Source organism: Nansenia antarctica, assembly GCF_963989245.1.
Source record: "Nansenia antarctica genome assembly, chromosome: 7".
Lineage (NCBI taxonomy): Eukaryota > Metazoa > Chordata > Actinopteri > Argentiniformes > Microstomatidae > Nansenia > Nansenia antarctica.
Genome location: NC_137677.1, coordinates 48,132,512 through 48,153,801, shown reverse-complemented (window position 1 = coordinate 48,153,801; position 21,290 = coordinate 48,132,512). Strand labels below are relative to the sequence as shown.

The following is a 21,290-nucleotide window of genomic DNA, read 5'->3' as shown; positions in this document are numbered from 1 at the left end:
ACAGTGGAAAAAATAAATAATATGTTGTGTGGAGTTAGCGGGAGCTGTTTTTGCTCCATATAGGCTATTTAATCTATGTTGAAAATGTTAAATATTGATGTGGTTTGACTGCTATACCGCATGGCATTTAGCCTAAACAATAATTTAAACTTTACATCCTGATCACAGCGTTACAAATTAAACTAAACAATTGGATAGCATAATATGATAGCTGAATATGTGTCAAACACTGTATTAATAATAATATAATTAGTCTCATATCCTATAGGCTAAAATATGTATTTGTTTTTGTATTTACCGTTATGAGACTACACACTGGGAGTCTTGCTTCTTTTTGAGCTCTCTCTTTCGGGATCAGCTGAGAGAGAAGGTGCCGGTAAAGCCATTGGGTCCTGATGGCCGCCAGTTTATTTGCATCGCCGCACGGGGTGCATCACCCATGTTGTCCACCGTGTGGTTTTCTGGAGCTCGTCTGTAGGAATTCTGACTAGTTTACAGCCGGGTATGACAAAGTGGACGGTTAACGACATGTATGCTGGATATAGATTAGTTCACAGTTTCCATCTCATGCCGTCTTTTTCATGCAAGTCTTGCAAATAACCTCGTCCAAATCTGCTGTCTCTCCTTTATCGTGCCATATAGCAGCGATGCCAATTTTGTTAAGGGACCATGTCGTTAGTGCTAGACATCCTCTTTTTTTCTCTCTTTTTTTTTTCCTTCTTCTTCTCCTTCTCTTCCCATAGGGGGAAGAGGTCACAACACCCTAAACCCCACACTTGTAACCCTTTCTCCGACCACGCCGGCAGCGGTCGCTGTCGCACATTGTGAACGTACAAACTACTGCGGGTTGTCTTTTTCAAATCCCGCGGGACACCGTATTGCGGTGCTGTACCGCAGCCCAACCCCAGTGGTTAGGACGGAGCTATGATGCATTTCTGTCTGGACGCGGTGTCTCGCTGGGCCGCGCTTCCGTCTGTGTGAATAGCAAGGTGATAATGGAGGGAACGGCCCAGGGCCATGGACACCCGGGTGGATCTCTGTCCTCCCTGGGAAGGCGATCCCTCTGACTGTAGCCTATACATTGTTGTCAAGTCCTGTGCTTTCCGTTGTGAGCGGCGGGGGCGAGGGCCGGGTTGGGGGGTTGGGGGGGTGGGGCGGTGGTATCTGATACAGGCCTTTGTCCAGCCCAGACACAACCTGAAGGCTGCACGGCCAGACGGTATCAGGGTTACCATACATTTGATTGTGGCTGAATGGCGCCATTATTTATAGCAGGGCTTCATTGCACAGGGCATTGTTACACCTGAGTCGTACCGGCGGAGTACCGGAGCACCAGTATGTCTGGCATTTATTTCAGATTTGGAGTGTTTGTGTTCTAGTGCACTACTTGAGTCTGCTTTTGACTCGTGTCTGAGCTGCTTCTAAAGCCATGGCAGTTAAGATGGATTTGCATTTTTTTTCAGTCTATTTGAGTATGTTAATAGAATAAAATCCTCTGACCAAATAAGGAGCCTCAGCTCTCCCAGTAGGCTGAATCATATCTCTTTATGATGCAATGGGGTTCTGTCCTGTGTGCGTGTGGTGCATGTGTGTGTCTGTGTGTGTGTGTGTGTGTCTGCGTACGTGCCATGGTGCAGTATTGAGCTGCCTGCACGTGCTGCATGTCCTCCTTCTGCCTTACACACACCCCTCCCACTGAGCCCTGGCACCCTGCCAACTCCACAACACACACACACACACACACTGCCCCAGTTATCCACAGAACGAGAGTTAGGGGAGGGTGTGTGAGCAGTGAAAGGGAAAAGAAGGGTGGGAGCCAAAGATGGAAAGAAGTGTGAGGGAGGGTGAGAAAAGGAGAGGGAAGGAGAAGGGAGGGGAGGAGAGAGAGAGAGAATCAGAGGCACAGAGACAGAAGAGAGGGATGGTGACAGGTCTGAGACAGGCACACTGCATACGTCCTGTCATTCTTTTCTCCCGGGGAGAGGGAAAAATAATTGAGAGAGAGAGAGAGAGAGAGAGAGAGAGAGAGAGAGAGAGACTGGTAAGTGGCCTGAGATGGGCGAAGAGAGGCCTGCATTTACAGGACTGAGACGAGCCAATAAACCTTTCTGTGTGATGGTGTGTAAGGGAATTAATGAGCCGACCTCTTCCCAACGCTACATCTGGGATTTTGCAGACAATTGGGTCTCTTTATGCAGCCTGCAACACACTCTGACACACATTCACACGCCCACACGTATGAGAGAGAGAGAGAGAGAGAGAGAGAATTAGGTGATGAGATTGCTGCTTCAATGCTGTGTGAGCACAGAGAAGCGCTTCAGCTGAGAGGGGAGAGATAGAGATAGTGAGAGGAGAGAGAGAGAGACTCTGCATGCCTGGAGGTATTGTGTGTCATCTCCCGGCACTTCTTACTGCAGCCGTCTGCTGAATAGTAATCAGTGACACGGGGAGAGAGAGAGAGAGAGAGAGAGAGGAGGGGGGGAAGGAAAGCCAACTGACAACCCTGCTGCATTATCTGCCTGGTAGTAGGGCGAGTGCTGAAGGGAGAGGGTGGAGGAGAGAGAGGGAGAGCTGTTGGAGGATGCAGTGCTGTTTCTGGAGAATCCTGATGTGTCAAAGGTTTGTGTGTGTTTGTGTGTGTGTGTGTGTGTGTGTGTGTGTGTGTTTTGGTACTGTGTGAAGCTCTGTTGGCCCCGAGTGAGGCATTAGATGGGAGAACTAGGCTGCTGTGATGTTATCAGTCTGACATTGACCATTTCTGCTGCAAAGCAAGGGCCTCTTATTTCGGACGCGTGTGCGTGGGAATGTTTGTTTAATCCTTGTTAATGTTGATGTCGGGCTCCGCTATCAGGAATTCTGTCTGGTTTTTCTTCGGTGCAGCCGAGTTGATGTCACCGAGTGCATATGGTACAGCATGTCCCTTTACGATGCATTACTGAATTACGCTTGGGTCTTTCCTAGACAGGCTGGGGGAGATTGCATTACGGGATGCTAGCTGGAGGCAAAGTGCCTTGATCAGTGGCCACGAAACCTGCCTGGCCAAGGCACGTGGCCTTGAAGCCACCTCTCACCATGGCTTTACGACCACAGAAGGAACTGTCCACATTGTCTAGGCATTCCAGTCAAGGCTTTCAAGAGTCCTGGTTGCTGAGTGTGGACATACGACTACTACTACTACTAGAAAGCACTCAGTGCCTGGCTCTGTGTTGTAGAGTTAACCTCTGGAGTGACCACCTTGGGTGTTTTTTTTTTGAGGTGGAGAATGTTTCTAAAGATCACATTCTCTCTCTCTCTCTCTCTCTCTCTCTCTCTCTTGCTTTCTCTCTCTCTCTCTCTCTCTCTCTCTCTCTCTCTCTCTCTCTCTCTCTCATATATGCTGCAGTGTAGTAGGGTCATTGTTGAGGCAGAGGCAGCTGCTGTCTGACTGTGTGTGTGTCTGTGTGTATTAGTCTGTGGTCTGTGTATCTAAGGGCTGCATTCTGTTGCAGCAAAATGCCTTTCTGCAGCTGGCCTCTAGTAGACTGTAGTCAATAACCCGTAGCCCGTCTTCCCCTGGCTCCTCTGTGCTTGCACGTCTAAAGCGACCACATGGGTCTTAGTGACACGGCTGGATGCTCAAAAGCTCTAGGCTTATGCGGTTGCCTCAGATATTCAGCAGTTTTCAGACTGGGGAGGGGGTGTGTGTGTGTGTGTGTGGGGGGGGGGGGGGGGGGGGGTAGTGACAGGTGTCCTTTACTGCCCAGTCCAGGATTGATGCAGGCAGTGTTTCAGTCCCATTACCCACACAGGGACTGGTTCTTCTGGGGAAAAAAACTGTCTGTTTCTGCCATGAAAACCTGCTGTATGTTGTTGTTGACGTGTCGATATCTTATGGACTACTGGATGCTGTTTAAATTTGATGGACCCCAATATCAATGGTGCAGAGAGAGAACATTGAGATGGAACACAACACACTGTTCTTTCATCCACCCCTCTGTGTCTTAATGGAGTATGGTCGATGTGTACATTTGTTTTCTGTAGCTCAATCCTGTGATGAACATGTGAACCTTTATGTTAAGGACACAATGTACAATTGCTTCATTTGCCTGATTTGAACCCTCCCTTTTTTTTTCTTTTTTTTTCGGCAGCATTTCCACCTGGCTTTGATTGATTCCAACACCTGCACTTTGTCCAAAGCTGAAAGTAAGTACCACTTAAACCCTCTCCACACGTGCGCACGCACGCACGCACGCACACACACACACACACACACACACACACACACACACACACACACACACACACACACTCCTGTTCCTGTTTTTTTTTCCTAGGCTACCTGATGTGTGCTGCCTTATTAAATCTGGCATTTCCAGGTAGCCTGTGTCATTTTTATCCACTTAAAGGAAAGGGCACAGACTCTTGGCTGGATGTTCTTTATTATAAGAATTTTCCTCTGGGTTGCTGCTACCCAACCAACCAACCAACCAACCGACTGTCTGCCTGTAACTAGGGTTGCCTAGGAGACAGCATTAGGAGGGGTGGCAGAAATCTGCTTGCCTGCACAGCACAGACAGGCTGTGATTCCAGATCTGAGTCTCTCTCTCTCTTTCTCTCTCTCCTTCTCTCCTTCTCTCTCTCTCTCTCTCCTTCTCTCCCTTTCTCTCTCTCTCTCTCTCTCCTTCTCCTTCTCTCTCTCTCTCTCTCTCCTTCTCGCTCTCTCTCCTCTCTCTCTTTCCTTCTCTCTCTCTCTCCTTCTCTCTCTCTCTCTCTCTCTCCTTCTCTCTCTCTCTCTCACTCACAGGGGAGCTAACCTCCTCCCTCCCCCATCTGTGGTCTTGTACCATACAGACTCCATACATCACACTTGTATTCATCCACATCATTGACTGATAGGAATTAATAGGAACTGATAGGAATGAATTAATTCTTTTTTATATGATTTAAATTTTTTGACAGCTTGATCAGTGTGTAATTTGTAATTGTCTGTATTCTCTCCCCCACAGTTCAGTTCCATATTGCTCACTTATATGAGATTCAGGTAAGCGATCACATTGGTTCTTTCCTACTCTGTGCATTCATTCTTAAATGTTTTAGTTTTTTTTTTATTAACCCTTTATTTATACAGGACTATCAAACTGAGACTACGGTCTCTTTCGGGGGAGCCCTACTTGTATTCAAATACATAACATTAGCCTACTACGAACAATACATAACAACATTAAGACAGGTACACTCCTCAGATGACAAATCCTTTATCACGGTTTTTAAACCGACCGATAGTCACAGGAGAACCCACTTTGAGTACGTGTTGATGGTTATTTCAGGAATTCAGGGCACAACTGACTTATTTCTGTACATAATAACCCAAGCTTAACTCTTAATCAGGTTCCAACATGTTTTTCTATCCAAAATCCCATTTACATTATAATGTGGGACTTGTTAGATTTGGCCGTCTTTCAGGGTAGTCGTGAAAAATACAAATATGAGCCAAGGGGTTCAGCTATTAAAAGGGCAGAGAGCCATAGGAGATATGAATGAAGCATATCAGCCCCTGCAGACTCGTTAACATCAATCTTTCTACATAACATCAACCACTTCCCTATTAGAAACACGATGGCTGGATAATGTTAGAATGTGATTATCCCTGAGAGAGAGAGAGAGAGGGAGAGAGAGACAGAGCAGTAGTTGCTAAGTGTTGTGAAGTGTAGTATTCCGGATATCCCCAAGGCTTGTAGGGTTTAATGTGAAGGGAAACAAAAACCGGTTTGTGTTCATTTGTCTCCTGCTTCTGTCTAGAATGGTAGAGATAAGTGAGTAGTAATCTGTCATGCCTGCCTGCTCCCCAAGGCATGCGCACACCAACACACACACACACACACACACACACACACACACACACACACACACACACACACACACGCGCGCGCGCACTTGTATTGTTCCCGTCTCCCAACGGAGCAGTAAATAATGATCACACTAGACGTCTTCAGGGCCTGGAGGTTACCACTCTAGGTGCTTTTCTGTTTTTTACTCTTTCTAGTATTCCTGTGGACTTGTTTCATGGCATTTTTTTTTTTTACTTCAGGCAGTGTTACTGTCTCATAGTGTGTGTTTGCTGTTTTATTTCTGTGTGTGTGTGTGTGTGTGTTGTGGTCCTGCAGTGACGGTGTTTACTCTGGGGTGGGTTTATGGTGGCCAGACAGGAAGGGTCCAGGGCCAGACTGCTTTATTACGTGTGTGAGCTTTAGGGGCTTCAGACATGGAGGCGGGTGGCTGGAGAGATGGCTATGTAACAACTGATAAGAGCAGGATCTCCAGACTGCTGAGACACACACACACACACACACACACACACACACACACACACACACACTGAGACCCAAGGTCAATAAGAACAACAAACACTGGTTGCTCCAGAGTGGTCGTCTCATGTTTCCCCAAATACAAACAAATCCAACGGTAGGATGATTCACACACACACACACACACACACACACCCCCACACACACACACAAATCAGACGTGTTGAGTCTGGTCTGTCTTCTTCTTCTAGCCTGACCCTCCCCCGTGCGCGTGTGTCTGTGTGTGGCTGGTCATTGTGGTGGTCTGGGGAGGTCTCCAGGCTCTTTGTGCCTGGTCAGAAAGACCATAAAACACACTGACCCCTCTGTCTGCCTTAAACAACCTCTCCCTGTCTCTCTGTTCCTCCCTCCTTCTCCCTCTCCCTCTCTCTCTCTCTCCCCCACACTCCCCTTCTGTCTGCAGAAGAAATACAGAGCAGCAAAAGAAGCGTATGAGAGTCTGCTACAGACAGAGAATCTTCCAGCACAGGTGAAGGCAACTACACTGCAACAGTTGGGTACGTTTCTCTTTGCTACTATCGCCTCTCTTACCCTCTTACATTGCCTTTTCCTAGCTGTCGTTAAGTAGGACTAACCGTTATACGTTAAGAGCATGTTGACATTCATCTCACGTCTCGCTGTTATTGGTGTGTTTAGTGTGTGTCAGAAATGTCAGCTTTCTTGTCTTGTCGCCTTGCTTTTCTGTCTTGGATTTTTGGGCGTTTTTTCTTTTTCTTTTTTTTCGTCTTCTGCAACGTTTGGTCCAAATCAAGTGGACACACTGCAGCCGGGCGTCGAAGCAGAACTTTTGTCGCACAATGTTCTGTTCTGTAGCGGCGGGTGGTGGAGGATATGTTGGTGGATGATCTTCTTAGGTGTTAAATAATGGTAGTCATTTGAACAAGGTGGGCGAGTTGCCGACAAAGGGTTGCATCATGCGGCGTCCCGTGGGACAGGGACTTCTTGTTGTGATCTCTATTCCCTCATCTACGCCTGTTTTTCGCTGCTCTCATCCCAGTTTGCCCAAGTCTCCCAATTCTCCTGAGAGCTCGCATGGGCGAGCCTGATGCAACAGCTCATTGTTTGTGTTAGTTTATATCCCCCCGCACGCACGCACGCATACACACCTTTCCCGACATCCTTCTCTCTAAACCGACAGATCTTTTCTTTTCACCCTCCATGGTTGAGAGTATGTGTGTCGTTGTCGTTCCCCCCCCCCTCCCTCCCCGTTGTAAAACCATTCCCATTCTGCCCTGCTGGGGTTGTCATGGTGACCTACCAGTGCGAGACTCACCACAGGTGTTACGGGGAGGGAAGCGCGTGCGTGTGTGTGCCTGTGTGTGTGTGTCCTGATGGAAGTGCCTGATTTCTGCTAGAGAGCTCATTGGCTCATCCCAACGTGTGTCTGTGTGTGTGTGTGTGTGTGGGAGGAATACCCCCCTCCCTCTGCCCTCCCTCCTTTCTCTGAAAGCTCCAGACAGACAAACCATTTGCTCTGTTTATGAGACTGGTGCTTTTTACACATCACACTCCAGGCAGACAAGCAGACCCCTCTGTCTCTTGACAGTCTGATGTCCATCATTGAATTGGTTTAATCTACTATTTGACTGCAGTGTACGGTTCCACCTAGTGCATTGTAGCTGTTAGCTACTTGGTGCAAACCCCTGGACTTCAATCAGCAGCGTCAGAAAGAGAGAGCCTGACCCCGGTGAGGCTTTCAGAGAGGACAGCTTGACCTGGCAGCCCGGTGAACTTTCCTCTCCTCTCCCCCCCTCTCCTCCTCCAGGCTGGATGCATCACACAGTGGAGCAGCTAGGGGATAAAGGCACTAAGGACAGCTATGCCATCCAGTGTCTACAGAAGTCTCTAGAAGCAGACCCCAACTCTGGACAGTCCTGGTACTTCCTCGGCAGGTAGGGTGCTGTGGGATTATTATTATTATTATTATTATTATTATTATTATATGTTTGTCCTTTGTTTAGATTGCTATTTTCTGCATTGATGCTTTAAGGCGTTCACCTATGCAGTGTAGTCCCTGTGTGTTCTTCATTTACAGTGTGAGGTACATTTTGCGCAGTGTTTGATAAAAATTGCCCTGAAGGCAGCAAAGCGAGTCTACTCTGCTTTCACTGGGCTCAGCTCAAATGCTGCTTTCTCCGTAGGCAGATTTAGTCCATTCCTCTCGTTCTAATCACGTTGATCTTTCACTTGTACTCTTGTCTCAGGGGTTGATACAATATAGGTGTTGTCTATATTGATGTTACCTCATACCTAAACAATCAATAGCCAAGTGCTGTAGTGTGGTAATTGCATGTGACTGTCTTTGGTTGGCTCACCTGAGCTCAGATCAGGCAGTGTTGCAGCGGATGCCCTCCTGTCACCCGAGCCCTTCAGAGCAGGTGTTAGTGCTAGGCTAGACATTTTGGTGTTGGATGTCTTGACGACATGTAGCTTTTTAACTGCAGTGTGACTAATTGCTAGTGGGAGGGCCATTCTTAAGAGCTGATCAAACCAAACCATGTCTGGACTGTCTCTTGCTCTCTGTGCAGGGTTGTTGGCTGCGGTGGGTAAAGTGTGTGTGTGTGTGTGTGTGTGTGTGTGTGTGTGTGTGTGTGTGTGTGTGTGTGTGTGTTCTCTCTCGTCTCCAGGTGCTACTCCAGTATTGGGAAGGTCCAGGATGCCTTCATCTCCTACCGCCAGTCTATTGACAAGTCAGAGGCCAGCGCTGACACCTGGTGCTCCATAGGGTAAGCAGCACTGACACACCTGGTAGGGTAAGCCGCACTGACACACCTGTCCTTCACTCTGCCAGAGACATCCCCTCTGGATGCTGTGTGTGTGTGTGTGTGTGTGTGTGTGTGTGTGTGTGTGTGTGTGTGTGTGTGTGTGTGTGTGTGTGTGTGTGTGTGTGGGTGTGGGTGTGGGTGTGGGTGTGTCGAGACTACTGCTGCTTAAGGGCTCCTAGGTCCTGAGTGGGTCCGTACTGCCTCTCGGGCTCCCTGCAGCTCTGCACTGCGACAGGGGAGGTAGGGATGGGGTGAGGGACGGGGTGAGGCATGGGAGAGGGATGGGTCGTTGTCAGGGAGAGAATAATGGAGAGAGAGAAAGAAAGAAAGATATAGGATGGAGGGATCTGGTGAGGTTTAGATGGATCGTCTTACTCCCCCCCCCCCACCATCCCTCTCTCCCGCAGCGTCCTGTACCAGCAGCAGAACCAGCCTATGGACGCCCTGCAGGCGTACATCTGCGCGGTGCAACTGGACCACAGCCACTCGGCCGCCTGGATGGACCTGGGTACGCTGTACGAGTCCTGCAGCCAGCCGCACGACGCCATCAAGTGCTACATCAACGCCACACGCAGCAAAGCCTGCACCAACACCGCAGCGCTCACACACCGCATTAAACTGCTGCAGGTAGGGACGCGCACGATTGAACACCCACATGACTGGGGTGGGTGGGTGGGGGTGGGGGTGTACGTGTGTGTGTGTGTGTACACGCACTTGTGTGTGGGCTGTGTCCCTATGCACCGATGGGTTACCTTGGGTTACCTAAATCCTCTGGTCCCTTCCACTGAACCACACCCCTGTTGGTGTTTGCAGATTTGAAGGAGTTAAACGGGTGTAACCAAGGGGCTTCCAGCAGTTTTGGCTTCTAGCTAAGGTCTGCAAACTCTGAGAGGGTGGAGGTCAGGGGGGTATTCCATCAACGTCGCTAAAGGAAAATCCAGGCTTATTTTGATCTCAGGAGACTTATCAAAATACGCCTGGATTTTCCTTTAGCAACGTTGATGGAGTACCCCCCAGGGCTAGGGGTCCAGGCTGGTTAAGGCTTCCCTGGATTGCTGTGCTGTAATCCTGAACCAGGCGTTTTTCTGTCCTCGTCTTGTGTTTCTGTGCTGTGTATATGTGAGGTGTATGTGAGATGTATGTATGGGTTTTGTTGTTGTTCTTTAAAGCCAGCGTTACCAATGTTAATTGGCAGTGTTTTTATTTTTTTAAATGTTGTAACTCGGTTGTGATGTATTTTTGTGGTTTTGGATTTCGGTAACTGAGATATGAACGGTGATTCATATTGACGTGTTTGAGCACATTCTCACCAGTAATCGTAAGGCATAATCTCATGGCATTGAACATTTTTTGAGTGATTCTTTTTGATTTGGTCTTTTCTATCTCATCTCTTAAGAAGGTATCCTTACTGTACAGTACTGTAAAGTAAACCACCGATGACCTACCCTTTCTAGAGCACTATATATACCACTAGATCTAAAGTGCTCACTAGCAGTAGTGTACCTTTCCTCCTTGACCAGAGCTCAGTATTGACATTTGTCTTTACACGATTCCTCCTAGGCTCAGTTGTGTAACCTACAGCCAGGTAGTCTGCAGAGTAAGAGTAAAATGCTTCCTAGTATTGAGGAGGCGTGGAGTCTCCCCATCCCCGCTGAGCTCACGTCCAGACAGGGGGCCCTGAACACTGCACAGGCACCGCAGGTGAGAACAGAGACCAGAGACCCCCAGCTACGGCTACGGGCCAAACCAATCCTCACTAACCTACTCCCTACACACAGCTATGATCAGTCACAGTAGGGCCCTGTTCCAATACTTTAGAATGTGTCCTTCCTCGAGGCTATCGATCAAGCGAGTCATAGGAAATGTTTCAATCCTGTTGTCGACCAAGCAAAACCCATCAGTCAAAATGTCAAAGAAGGGAGAAGGGGAAAGGAGGATGCAATTTAAAAGAATTGGGACTGGGCCGATAACACCATAAGTAGCCTTCTAAAGCCCTAGTTAGCATCACCTAGTTACCATCACCCCCCCCCCACTAACCTATGACACCCATGGACCGTTAACGTCCTATTTATTTGTCTGGTACCTTTTCACAACTCAAACTAGAATTCATCAACCAGTGCTATTTCCACTCATCCATTCCGTCAACTCGACTAGTTGTTTGATAGACACCAATGTGTGAGAATACTGATTTCATTGTCTATACCCTTATTACCAGTGAATCATGGGTATCAGATAGTATTGTGTGTATGCGTGTGTGTTGTATGGTTTATCTCACTCAACTGAACTTTGATTGGTTATATCCTGGGTTTGACCCACCCTCGTGTCTTGTCTTTTTTTCTTGGGCGACTGTTTGACATCGAAACTGTTCTGGCGAGAACTGCAAGTTTGGATGACAAATGGCGATGACACACAAGTGTTTTGGTTTTCTTACATTTCACATCGAATTCACCTCACTTCCCCTGCCAAGAAAAAAAAAAAAAAGACTTTCGTGCCTTCTCGAGATTCTCAAATGGAATCTGAGAGTTTATGATTCAGAACGACTGATAAAGTTTGCTATGGGCCAAATCCTAATACTGTACGACTCCCGAGTATATTGGGAGTTGATGTTAACGGTATGCTTGAGTGAATAGTTTGAACTTCACCATCGGGTGAGGCTAGTGGACAAGTTCCCGTCTGAGATAAACCAAACAAATCACACTTTCAGTTCCGGAGAAACTCAACTCGCAACAGCTAGGATGTTGTCAAGTTGATGTGAAGGCAGGAAATGATCAGTTCTATCTCAGCCAACCTCCACTCATGGTAACGTACCCCCTCCTGCCCCCTGCTCCTGTGTTGCTCCCCCAGACGTGTAAGTCCCACCAGGGGGGTGAGGGAGGCCAGTCTCAGGCCCTCCACACGGACGGCCAGGCTAGCCCAGCCAAGAGGAAACGCACCTCCAGCCCTGCTAAGGTACTGCCCCTGTACCACAGCCCTGCCCCAAGCCCTGACCTGCTGTCTGGATACTGTCCTCACTGGGGCTCAACTGTGCTACATTAATACAGCAGCACAAGTGTTACTTGGATAATAACCTTTTTTAATCTTATGATGAAGCTGTTTTTAATCATTTTTTTTTTTTATGATTTGAGAGAAACATTGAATAAGACTCAAACTTGAGATAATTTATAATAATTTTGCCATTTAGCTGACGCTTTTAATCCAAAGCGACTTACAATTACGAATTACAGGGGCATTCCCCCTGGAGTAACTGAGGGCTAAGTGCCTTACTCAAGGGCACACTAGTAGTGGTGTGGTTTCAGGCGGGATTTGAACTCACAACCTTCCGATCACAAGTCCAACTCACTATCCACTAGACCACCACTACCCCTGATGATTTTAGTTTTTTTCTCTGACCCCGCAGAGTGCTTCAGACTTGTCGGCCACCACCCCAGGGCAACAACAGATCCCCAGCTGGCACCTAACACCACAGAAACAACAGGTGGGGTTTCCTTTTACACCCGGGGCATCCGGCTGTTTCAAAGTCAAGGGTAGGCCCTGAACTTTAACTCTGTAAAGCAGCGTTGCTAGGTAACTACTAACAACTGTTCTATCATCCCCAACCTATCCCCCCCCCTCAGCTGTTGGATCACTTACGAACGAACAGGGCGAGCCTAAAACCCCTACAGGTGCAGATGCTGGAACAGCTGGAAAACCAGTTCCTTCTTATGCAGCAGCATCAACAGCAGGTGCATATGCAGACACACACACACACACACACACACACACACACACACAACGTAACAATTAAACTGTTAAGATCATATAAGCTTTGATCCTTTTGTACACTGACTCCTTCTCTCTCTCTCTGATTGACCAGATGAGACATGCAGCGGTGGGACAGGCGCGGCCCAGCCTTCCCAACGGTCCTTCAGCTGACCCCTCGCTGACCCCAAACTCCCTCCCCCACCCCCACACAGCCCTCTCCCGGACCTCCCCCGTCACACACACACACACAACCGTCCGGTCCCCCTGCACCGCTCAGCAAATGGCCAACGGACCTTACTCTTCAAGTCCCGCCCCCACTGGGCAGCTGGACAAGTCGGTCGTGGGTTCTGTGGGCAATAATCACCCTCCCGTACCTGGAGGGTTACCGGGAGGTGGCGGAAGTAACGGAAATGTGCCTTACCTGCAGCAGAACTCTCTACCTCACACCTGCACAGCCACCAGTAACCCCACCACCACCACCACCAGCAGCAGCAGCAACAACAACAGCAGCAGTAACAGTAATGCAGAACAGGCCTGGAAGAGCCAGCAACACGCCAACTCCACTCAGGTATAGTACCACTCAATGTTCCTCTCTTTCTCTCTCTCTCTCTCTCTCTCTCTCTCTCTCTCTCTCTCTCTCTCTCTCTCTCTCTCTCTCTCTCTCTCTCTGTCTCTCTCTCTGTCTCATTGGTTGAACACTCATTCTCTCTGTCTGTCTTTCTCTCTCTCTCCCTCTGGCTACCTTGTTTGCTTTCTTTAACTTAGGTCCTCTCTGTTGCTCTCTGTTCATCACTAACTTTCTGTCTTCCTCTTGGTCTGTCTAGTTTTATGTTGGGCCCTGGGTTTGTTTCAATGCTGTTCATCCAGTCACGTGTTCTGTCTCTCACCCTCACCCTCTCTCTGTCTGTATCCCTGGCTGTGAATGTTTGCTATGTCAGCCATAGAATGGTTGATGCAAGGGTATGGTCTCAATTCAGCCAGGGACTACTGTGGCTCAGGAGGTAGAGCCGGGGGCTGGGGTCTATGATCGCAAGGTCGGCAGTTTGATCTCCGGCTCCTCCTGTCCACGTGTCGAGGTGTCCTTGGGCCGAGACACTGAACCCCAAATTGCTCCCAATGAGCGGCCTTGCATGGTAGCTTGCCACCATTGGTGTGTGAATGTGTGTGTGAAGGGTGAATGAGAGGCCAATGTAAAGCGCTTTGGAATAAGGCGCTATATACTGTAAGTGCAGTCCATTTAGCATCCATTGTACATAGCCTTTATTGATGTAAACCAGCTCCTTACCTTCTTGTGATTTTATGCATCTATGCTCTTTCTAAAATGTGTTTTCTTTTTCCTTTCCTAAACACCAGGGGAGCCACCCCTCCTAAATTTCGTTGTTTGGTACCTGTACTGTAGCAATGACAAATAAAGTCCATTCCATTCCATTCCATTTCACTAAACCTCCTCTGCTCTCCCGTCTCTCTCTCCAGGGGCTTCACAGAGGTCCAGGTTCTCATTCGGCAGGTCCCAATGGAGAACCTCCTTTCTCTCCCTCCCCCGGGAGCCGAACAGCAGCCTCTGGCTCCGGTGCTCTCAATCAGGTTGGCCATTCTACCGGGCCCTGCACTGCCTCCTCCTCTTCCTGTTCCTCCCTCTCTTCCTCCTCACCACAGAGGGGTGCCCCGAACCACCTCCCCTCACCCCCCCACTCCGCTACTACCTCAGGGGCCCACACCAAAGAGACCACGCCTTCAGGAAGCAACAGCAGCAGCAGCAGCAGTGGATTGGCTACTGCAGCAGCCTTGGGTCCTGAGAGCACCGTCGGGCATTCAGCGGGGACACCTCTCAGTCCCGGTCCCGCCCCTGCACAGGGATTAGCTAATCACGTCCAGCAGCGGGTGACGGACAGCTCTGCGAGCCCCTCCCAGCTCAGCTCCTCTCCTGGCGCGCTCAGTTCAGACAATCCTCAGCTCTCAGCCTTGCTAATGGGAAAAGCCAATAAAGACATTAACGATGATAACAATAATAATCACGTAGGCATTAATCAAGGGGCACCGGAGAAGGTCAACAACATCCACCCAGGTCTTCATGGAGGTTCCAAGCCCTTGTCGGAGCATTCTGTGGCCTCCTCGCCCCTCTCAGCCATGTCCACCGCCACCCCCTCACCGCGATCCACGGACCCCCCCACCAACAACAACAACAACAGCCTCACCTGCCTTAACAGCCCGTCCAGCACCCGAACCAGCACCGGAACCATCCCAGGCCAGGCCCAGGCCCCCATGCTCAACGGCAAGGGGCTGGAGGACTCCCAGAGCCCAGTGAAGATGGAGCCCTCTGGGGTCCCTCACAGACCTGCTCTGGCCTCCTGGTCCTCCGTCTCCATCTACCCCAGCTCCAGCCAGGTGCTCAAAGCATGCAGGTAAGCAGCTGACACAGTCAGTTCTTTCTGTATCGTGCTATCTAAGAGTGCATTGTCGTGTATGCTGTCTTTGAGTCTTTCATACAGTACTGGTGTCGTTTATCTCGATCTGTGGTTTGCCTTTGACTAGGGTTGTAACGGTACACAAAAATCACGGTTCGGTACGTACCTCGGTATTTTAAGTCAAGGGTTGGTACTTTTTCAGTACAGCAGGATAAAAATGATCACAACGTAAAATCTCTCTGGCGTATGTGTACTGCCTGAGATTACTTCAACGTAAAGTTCCAACACACAAAAACTTTTTGCATGTGCATTGTGCAGTGGGTAAAACAACGCTGCGTTCATTCGGTACACACACGTACCGAACCGAAAGACCCATACCAATTTATTCCGGTATCGTTACACCCCTATCTTTCGACCATTTTGTTTTCGGTGAGCGAGTCTCCATAAGAATGCTGGAGTTCAGTCACCAGTAGTGCTGGAGTTCAGTCACCAGTAGTGCTGGAGTTCAGTCACCAGTAGGGCTGTACTCTCGTTCCTTAGATGGATAGATGATGGTTTGGTGAGCTTGTGTGTGTATGAAAAGTGCTTTGATGTAAGCCACGGTTTCAATAGGTTCTAGAGAGGTATTTCAGTAGGTTCCAGAGAGGTGTTTGAGGTTTCAGGAGGTTCCAGAGAGGTGTTTCAGGTTTCAGTAGGTTCCAGAGAGGTGTTTAAGGTTTCAGTAGGTTCTAGAGGTGTTACAGTAGGTTCTAGAGAGGTGAGGCTATGGCTGGTTTCTACAGTGTGTTTATGTGTGTGTCTGTGTTTTATGTCGTTGGTGAGCATAATGGCTATGTAAGCACATTGCATTTATAACTGCTCATGGTTTGATAGCTTTAAGCTGTTTGTCTACTGAGTTACTGACTTGCTCTTCAGTTCACCTCCTCTGGCCTGCAATGCTTCATCAGGGTTGGTCCCTGCTCTGTCCCTTTAGTTTGATTTGTGGGAGTGGCCTGTTACAGTTCCTGTCCAGTAATCCCTGTACAAGGATATTCATACTTGCGTGGCTTTAACCTCCTATTGAGCCTGGAAAGACCCCATCAACGTCCATATCCCTATCCACCACAATCAGGATGTGACTATTTGACAAAGCAGGATCAGAGTTCAGCTTATCTTGCCTTATTTGTCTATTTGTGCTGCAATGTTAAGGAACCGAAGCCTAAGAATTATTTTACTCTCTCACACTTGTTTAATGTGAAACTTGAAACCACAGCACATGTTCCCTGTTGTGACCGCTGTGTCATATGTTGTTGACAATGTTGTTATCTACGGTATGAACAAGGGGTGGATGAAGAGGTCCATTGATGAATGTGATTTCTAGGAACCTGGGGAAGAATGGTATATCGAGCAGCAGCATCCTCCTGGACATGTGCCCCCCGCCGCGCCCCCCCCCTCCACCCTCTCCCTCGCTGCCAAAGGACAAGCTCAACCCGCCCACGCCCAGCATCTACGTGAGTCTAGCCAGAGCCACATGTGGAGTGATGTATCTGTCGTCTAGGTATAGGTCTGTGTGGTCCTGCCCCCCCCCCCCCCCCCCCCCATGGTCTGACCTCTGTCTGTCTCTCCTCTTCTGGTCTGCAGCTGGAGAATAAAAGGGACGCCTTCTTTCCTCCTCTTCATCAGTTCTGCACAAACCCAGCCAACCCCGTCACCGTCATCAGAGGGCTGGCCGGAGCTCTCAAACTGGGTAAATTACAGGCACGCGTGCACACAGTCACACACACACACAGTCACACTTGCACTTTGCTCTCGCCATGCTTTTGTTACACTCTGCAGATATGAATGTGAATGACACATCACTGCTCAGGGCTCCACACCAAAAAGCATTAGCAATACAAACATTCCGCCTTGGATTTTTTTTTATGCTTCACCTTGATGGCGACGATAACAGCTCTGAACCCTGTTTGTGTTTGGGAACACTGGGCTAGCTCACATGTCTTTGTGGGTGTGTCTCATGCATGCATGCGGTCCTTGTGTGTTGGTGAACTTGACATGTATGACAACAGCACCACCTGCAAGCAGAGGATGTCATTACACATCTGGTATCTGGAGTCCAGTCGCAGTCCCACTGCCAGGAAACACCACCAGTTCACTCCAGCCAGTGTTAAAGGGCCACTTCACCCATAACATTTTACCTCCCAAAATCGTTGTCCCCAATCACTCTACCAAATGTGTGGGCCATGTGAAAATGGCTTTAACATTCTGTAGATTGAAAGCTAGCTATCGCTAGTTTGAGGATTTTTACCCTGTCATGTATGTTGGGGTAATCACATGGTTTTGAAAACAAGGAGCTTTAGGCGGGAGTGAGCTTTCTGTTCCTCAGTTAGCTACTGCCGGGTTCGTTTACATCTGGAAGCATACATCTAGCACTTGTGTTTTACTGATGTGCATCTTAGCTTAGACACGCCTCTGTGGCTGGCTGGCTGGGAGCCGCACAGCATTATAAGCCTTGTAGAATTTCATAATTCTGGCGTTACTTTACGGTCCCATAAAGGCTGCCATTTAAAAACAAAACAAAAATTCCTGACTGTTTGGACAACAGACCACTTATAACTGGCTGTCAAATCATGGTGACCATCTGTTAAATGTTCCTTTAACCGTTCTGTCCCCAGTCTACTACATCTGTTAGTCTACCAGTCTACTACTTCTGTTGCTTACTCTATGTGCACCAATATGTTGACTCTGAATAACAGCTACACTGCTTCGCTACAACAGTGAGTAGTTTAAGCTGATATTTTGTCTATATATTGTCTATGTATGTATATTTAACTCTCCTCTTCTTTCACCCACCTGGCTCCCTTCCTCCTTTCAGACCTGGGTCTGTTCTCCACAAAGACCCTGGTGGAGGCCAACCCAGACCACCTGGTGGAGGTCCGTACCCAGCTGTCTCAGCCCACTGACGAGAACTGGGACCTGAGTGGCACCAGGAAGATGTGGCGCTGCGAGAGTAGCCGCTCGCACACGACCATCGCCAAATACGCCCAGTATCAGGCCTCCTCTTTCCAGGAGTCGCTACGGGTTAGTATGAGACAGACAGACACACACACACACACTCACACCCACCAAGAGTGCTGCCTATCTGAGATGTGTTTGCTGGTCTGAGAAAAGACCCTGTCAAGGAGCTGTCAGAGAGTCTAACAGTCTTCCCCCTTTTTCTTTTTGCTTTGCTTCTTTATTTAGTAAATCGTTTTCTTTCCTGTCTTTCTTCAAACCCTCTACATATGAAAAACAGCTCCTCACCCCAGTATCCCATTTCCCATGAATACATCGAGACATTTACAAAAAGGGAGGAAAATACAACAGAAAATGAATAATGCATCAGTCTGACTGATCCTCAAATGTCTTTCCCAGGAGGAGAATGATAAGAAGAAGGAGCAGTTGGACACAGAGGCAGCCTCCTCGGAGAAGTAAGCTCCTTTTCATCTCCATCTCAGAATCACGTCACTGCAGCCGTAGTCGTGTGTAGTCTGTGTGAGCTCTCGTCTGCAGCTGTCTAACTACCTTCCCCGTGTTCCCGCAGCGTGGCGCGGCGGAGAAAGGCGCCCTTCAAACACATCAAGTTTGGGACCAACATCGACCTGTCTGATGAGAGGAAGTGAGTGGAGCTGAATATTTCTGGCAGTATACCTTTTTCGTTCGTCTGGTTTTTAGACAGGCAGTCATCAGAATGCATGTATGAAAAAAAAATAAAATAATCATCTCTGTTATTAACTCTTTGACTGCCAGCCATGTTCAGAGCGGAGAGCTCCACACTGCCAGACTTTTGGGGCATTTTCGCTGAACTTTGAAGACCCACCAAATATTGACTTTTCGGACTACATAAACATTGAACATATCTACCAAAACTTTAGACTCTCTTCTTTCATCAGAAAAAGAAAGTTTGTTTCTAGCCTCTTTGAGTGTTTAGAAATCGGCCGTAGAACATAGGGTGGTTTCAGCAAAAACACCTGATTTTGACCAATAAACAGAGAAAACGAGCTTTTTCTGCAGAACTTTTTTTATTTTATTTTTTTTCTGCACTTTTTCTGTATCATCCGACTCTGAACTGTTTGAAGAGTCGCGCGATGGCCGCGATGCTCCGCAATGCTCCGCAATGCTCCGCGCCGCAATGCTCCGCGCCGCGTTTGGCACATACCCTGATCCGTTTCGCCATTACTACAACCCACAGCAAGCCACTTCCTTCTCCAGGCTTTTATCGAACTACTGCCCCCATCTGGGTCCGAAATACATTACACCCAAGTCTGAAATTCACTCGCTAGGTGTAGAACATGTCAATAACGCGATCCCCGCGGAAAAAAAAAAAAATTCTATAAGACGCCAATTGGCGTCTTTGGCAGTCAACGTTACTATTCTATAAGACGCCAATTGGCGTCTTTGGCAGTCAATGAGTTAAGGACAACCTCATCCTCACTCGTTGTGTTGCAGTAGTGTTGATCTCTGACCTTTGCCCTCTTGTGCCCCCTGCAGGTGGAAGCTGCAGCTACAGGAGCTGAGCAAACTGCCTGCCTTCGCCAGGGTCGTCTCCGCCGGCAACCTGCTCAGCCACGTAGGACACACCATACTGGGAATGAACACTGTCCAGCTTTATATGAAGGTCCCCGGGAGCAGGACGCCAGGTACACACACACACACACATACTATCACACACACACACACACACACACACACTATCTAAGCAGTTTAGTTTTTCTGCTGATTTGTGGTGGTGAGTCATTTCACTGCATGTTCTTAAAAAGGTATTTGTGGCTCCTCTCTTAGGCCACCAGGAGAACAACAACTTCTGTTCAGTGAACATCAACATCGGCCCGGGGGACTGCGAGTGGTTCGCCGTGCCTGAGTCCTACTGGGGATCCATCAACCACTTCTGTGAAAAGTACGTCTAAGGGAAAACTATGTAACCCAAATGTTCACCCTCGCCTTGTGTCTGTACTGTCAACTCTGCCTGGCGATAGTAAATGGACTGGGACTTATTCCAGGGCGCTTTACAATGGCCTCTCATTCACACACACATTCACACACCAATGCCGGCAAGCTACCATGCAAGGCGCCCGCCAGCTCACTGGGAGCAATTTGGGGTTCAGTGTCTTGCGCGAGGACACCTCGACATGTGGCCTGACCCCCCCCGCCCCCCCCTTGATGGACACTGACGGCTGGGTGCGTCTCTCTCCCATAGGAACAACATCAACTTCCTGATGGGGTCTTGGTGGCCTAACCTGGAGGACCTGTATGAGGCTGACATCCCCGTCTACCGCTTCATCCAGAGGCCAGGCGACCTGGTGTGGCTCAACACGGGCACGGTGCACTGGGTCCAGGCCATCGGCTGGTGCAACAACATCGCCTGGAATGTCGGGCCCCTCACTGGTGAGACACGAGGCTCTTCGTCAGGGGCACGCTGAATTCACTCTCTCTCTCTCTCTCTTTTTCTCTCTTTCTCTTTTTTTTCTCTCTCTTTTTCTCTTTCTCTCTCTTTCTCTTTTTCTCTTTCTCTCTCTCTCTCTCTCCCCCCCCCCTCTGTCCTGTGTTCAGGGAGTGGCTGATGTGCTTTAATAAAAGGTAGAATTAGGGATGCACCGAATGTAAAATTCTTGGCCGAAGCCGAATTTAAGGAAACATTTGGCCGAATATAGAATGCGTACCGGCAGTTTTTCCATTTATTTTTGTACCATTGCATTAATTATATACATTTTCCTTTTTATTGATACTTTTCAAAGAAACAAATTGTGAACACTTTTATTGAACATTCCAGCAGACATTAGGCTATACCAACAAAGCATGATAACTGAAAATAAATAAGAACAGCATTGCACTGCTTGATCGCGTCATCAAAAAACGTCTACTCAGAGTTTTTCCTGGCACAAAATGAGGTGTTATGACAGAGAAAGTTTGTTAGTCCTTGTTAATGACAGTAGTACCATGTCAGTCCAGAACCTATTGTTGACTGTCTGATCAATAGAACTTTTCAACCATTGAAAACCCTAATAGACTTCAAAACTGAT

The 21,290-nt window shown here is 48.4% G+C and overlaps 1 protein-coding gene across 1 annotated transcript in view; it reads left to right on the top strand.

The window, feature by feature from the left end:
- Positions 1-21,290, top strand: part of kdm6a (lysine (K)-specific demethylase 6A) — a gene marked incomplete at its 5' end in the record, with an annotated part of 37,957 nt that overhangs the window by 12,329 nt on the left and 4,338 nt on the right. The window contains 20 exons of the mRNA XM_080536838.1: positions 4,128-4,182; positions 4,986-5,020; positions 6,748-6,841; positions 8,110-8,236; positions 8,972-9,070; positions 9,517-9,736; positions 10,670-10,810; positions 11,954-12,058; positions 12,507-12,584; positions 12,724-12,831; positions 12,963-13,418; positions 14,324-15,252; positions 16,616-16,745; positions 16,876-16,981; positions 18,107-18,312; positions 18,646-18,701; positions 18,815-18,889; positions 19,762-19,910; positions 20,053-20,167; positions 20,468-20,655. Of these exons, the coding sequence (XP_080392964.1) occupies positions 4,128-4,182; positions 4,986-5,020; positions 6,748-6,841; positions 8,110-8,236; positions 8,972-9,070; positions 9,517-9,736; positions 10,670-10,810; positions 11,954-12,058; positions 12,507-12,584; positions 12,724-12,831; positions 12,963-13,418; positions 14,324-15,252; positions 16,616-16,745; positions 16,876-16,981; positions 18,107-18,312; positions 18,646-18,701; positions 18,815-18,889; positions 19,762-19,910; positions 20,053-20,167; positions 20,468-20,655 (3,472 nt within the window). The remainder of the gene's footprint in view (positions 1-4,127; positions 4,183-4,985; positions 5,021-6,747; positions 6,842-8,109; positions 8,237-8,971; positions 9,071-9,516; positions 9,737-10,669; positions 10,811-11,953; positions 12,059-12,506; positions 12,585-12,723; positions 12,832-12,962; positions 13,419-14,323; positions 15,253-16,615; positions 16,746-16,875; positions 16,982-18,106; positions 18,313-18,645; positions 18,702-18,814; positions 18,890-19,761; positions 19,911-20,052; positions 20,168-20,467; positions 20,656-21,290) is intronic.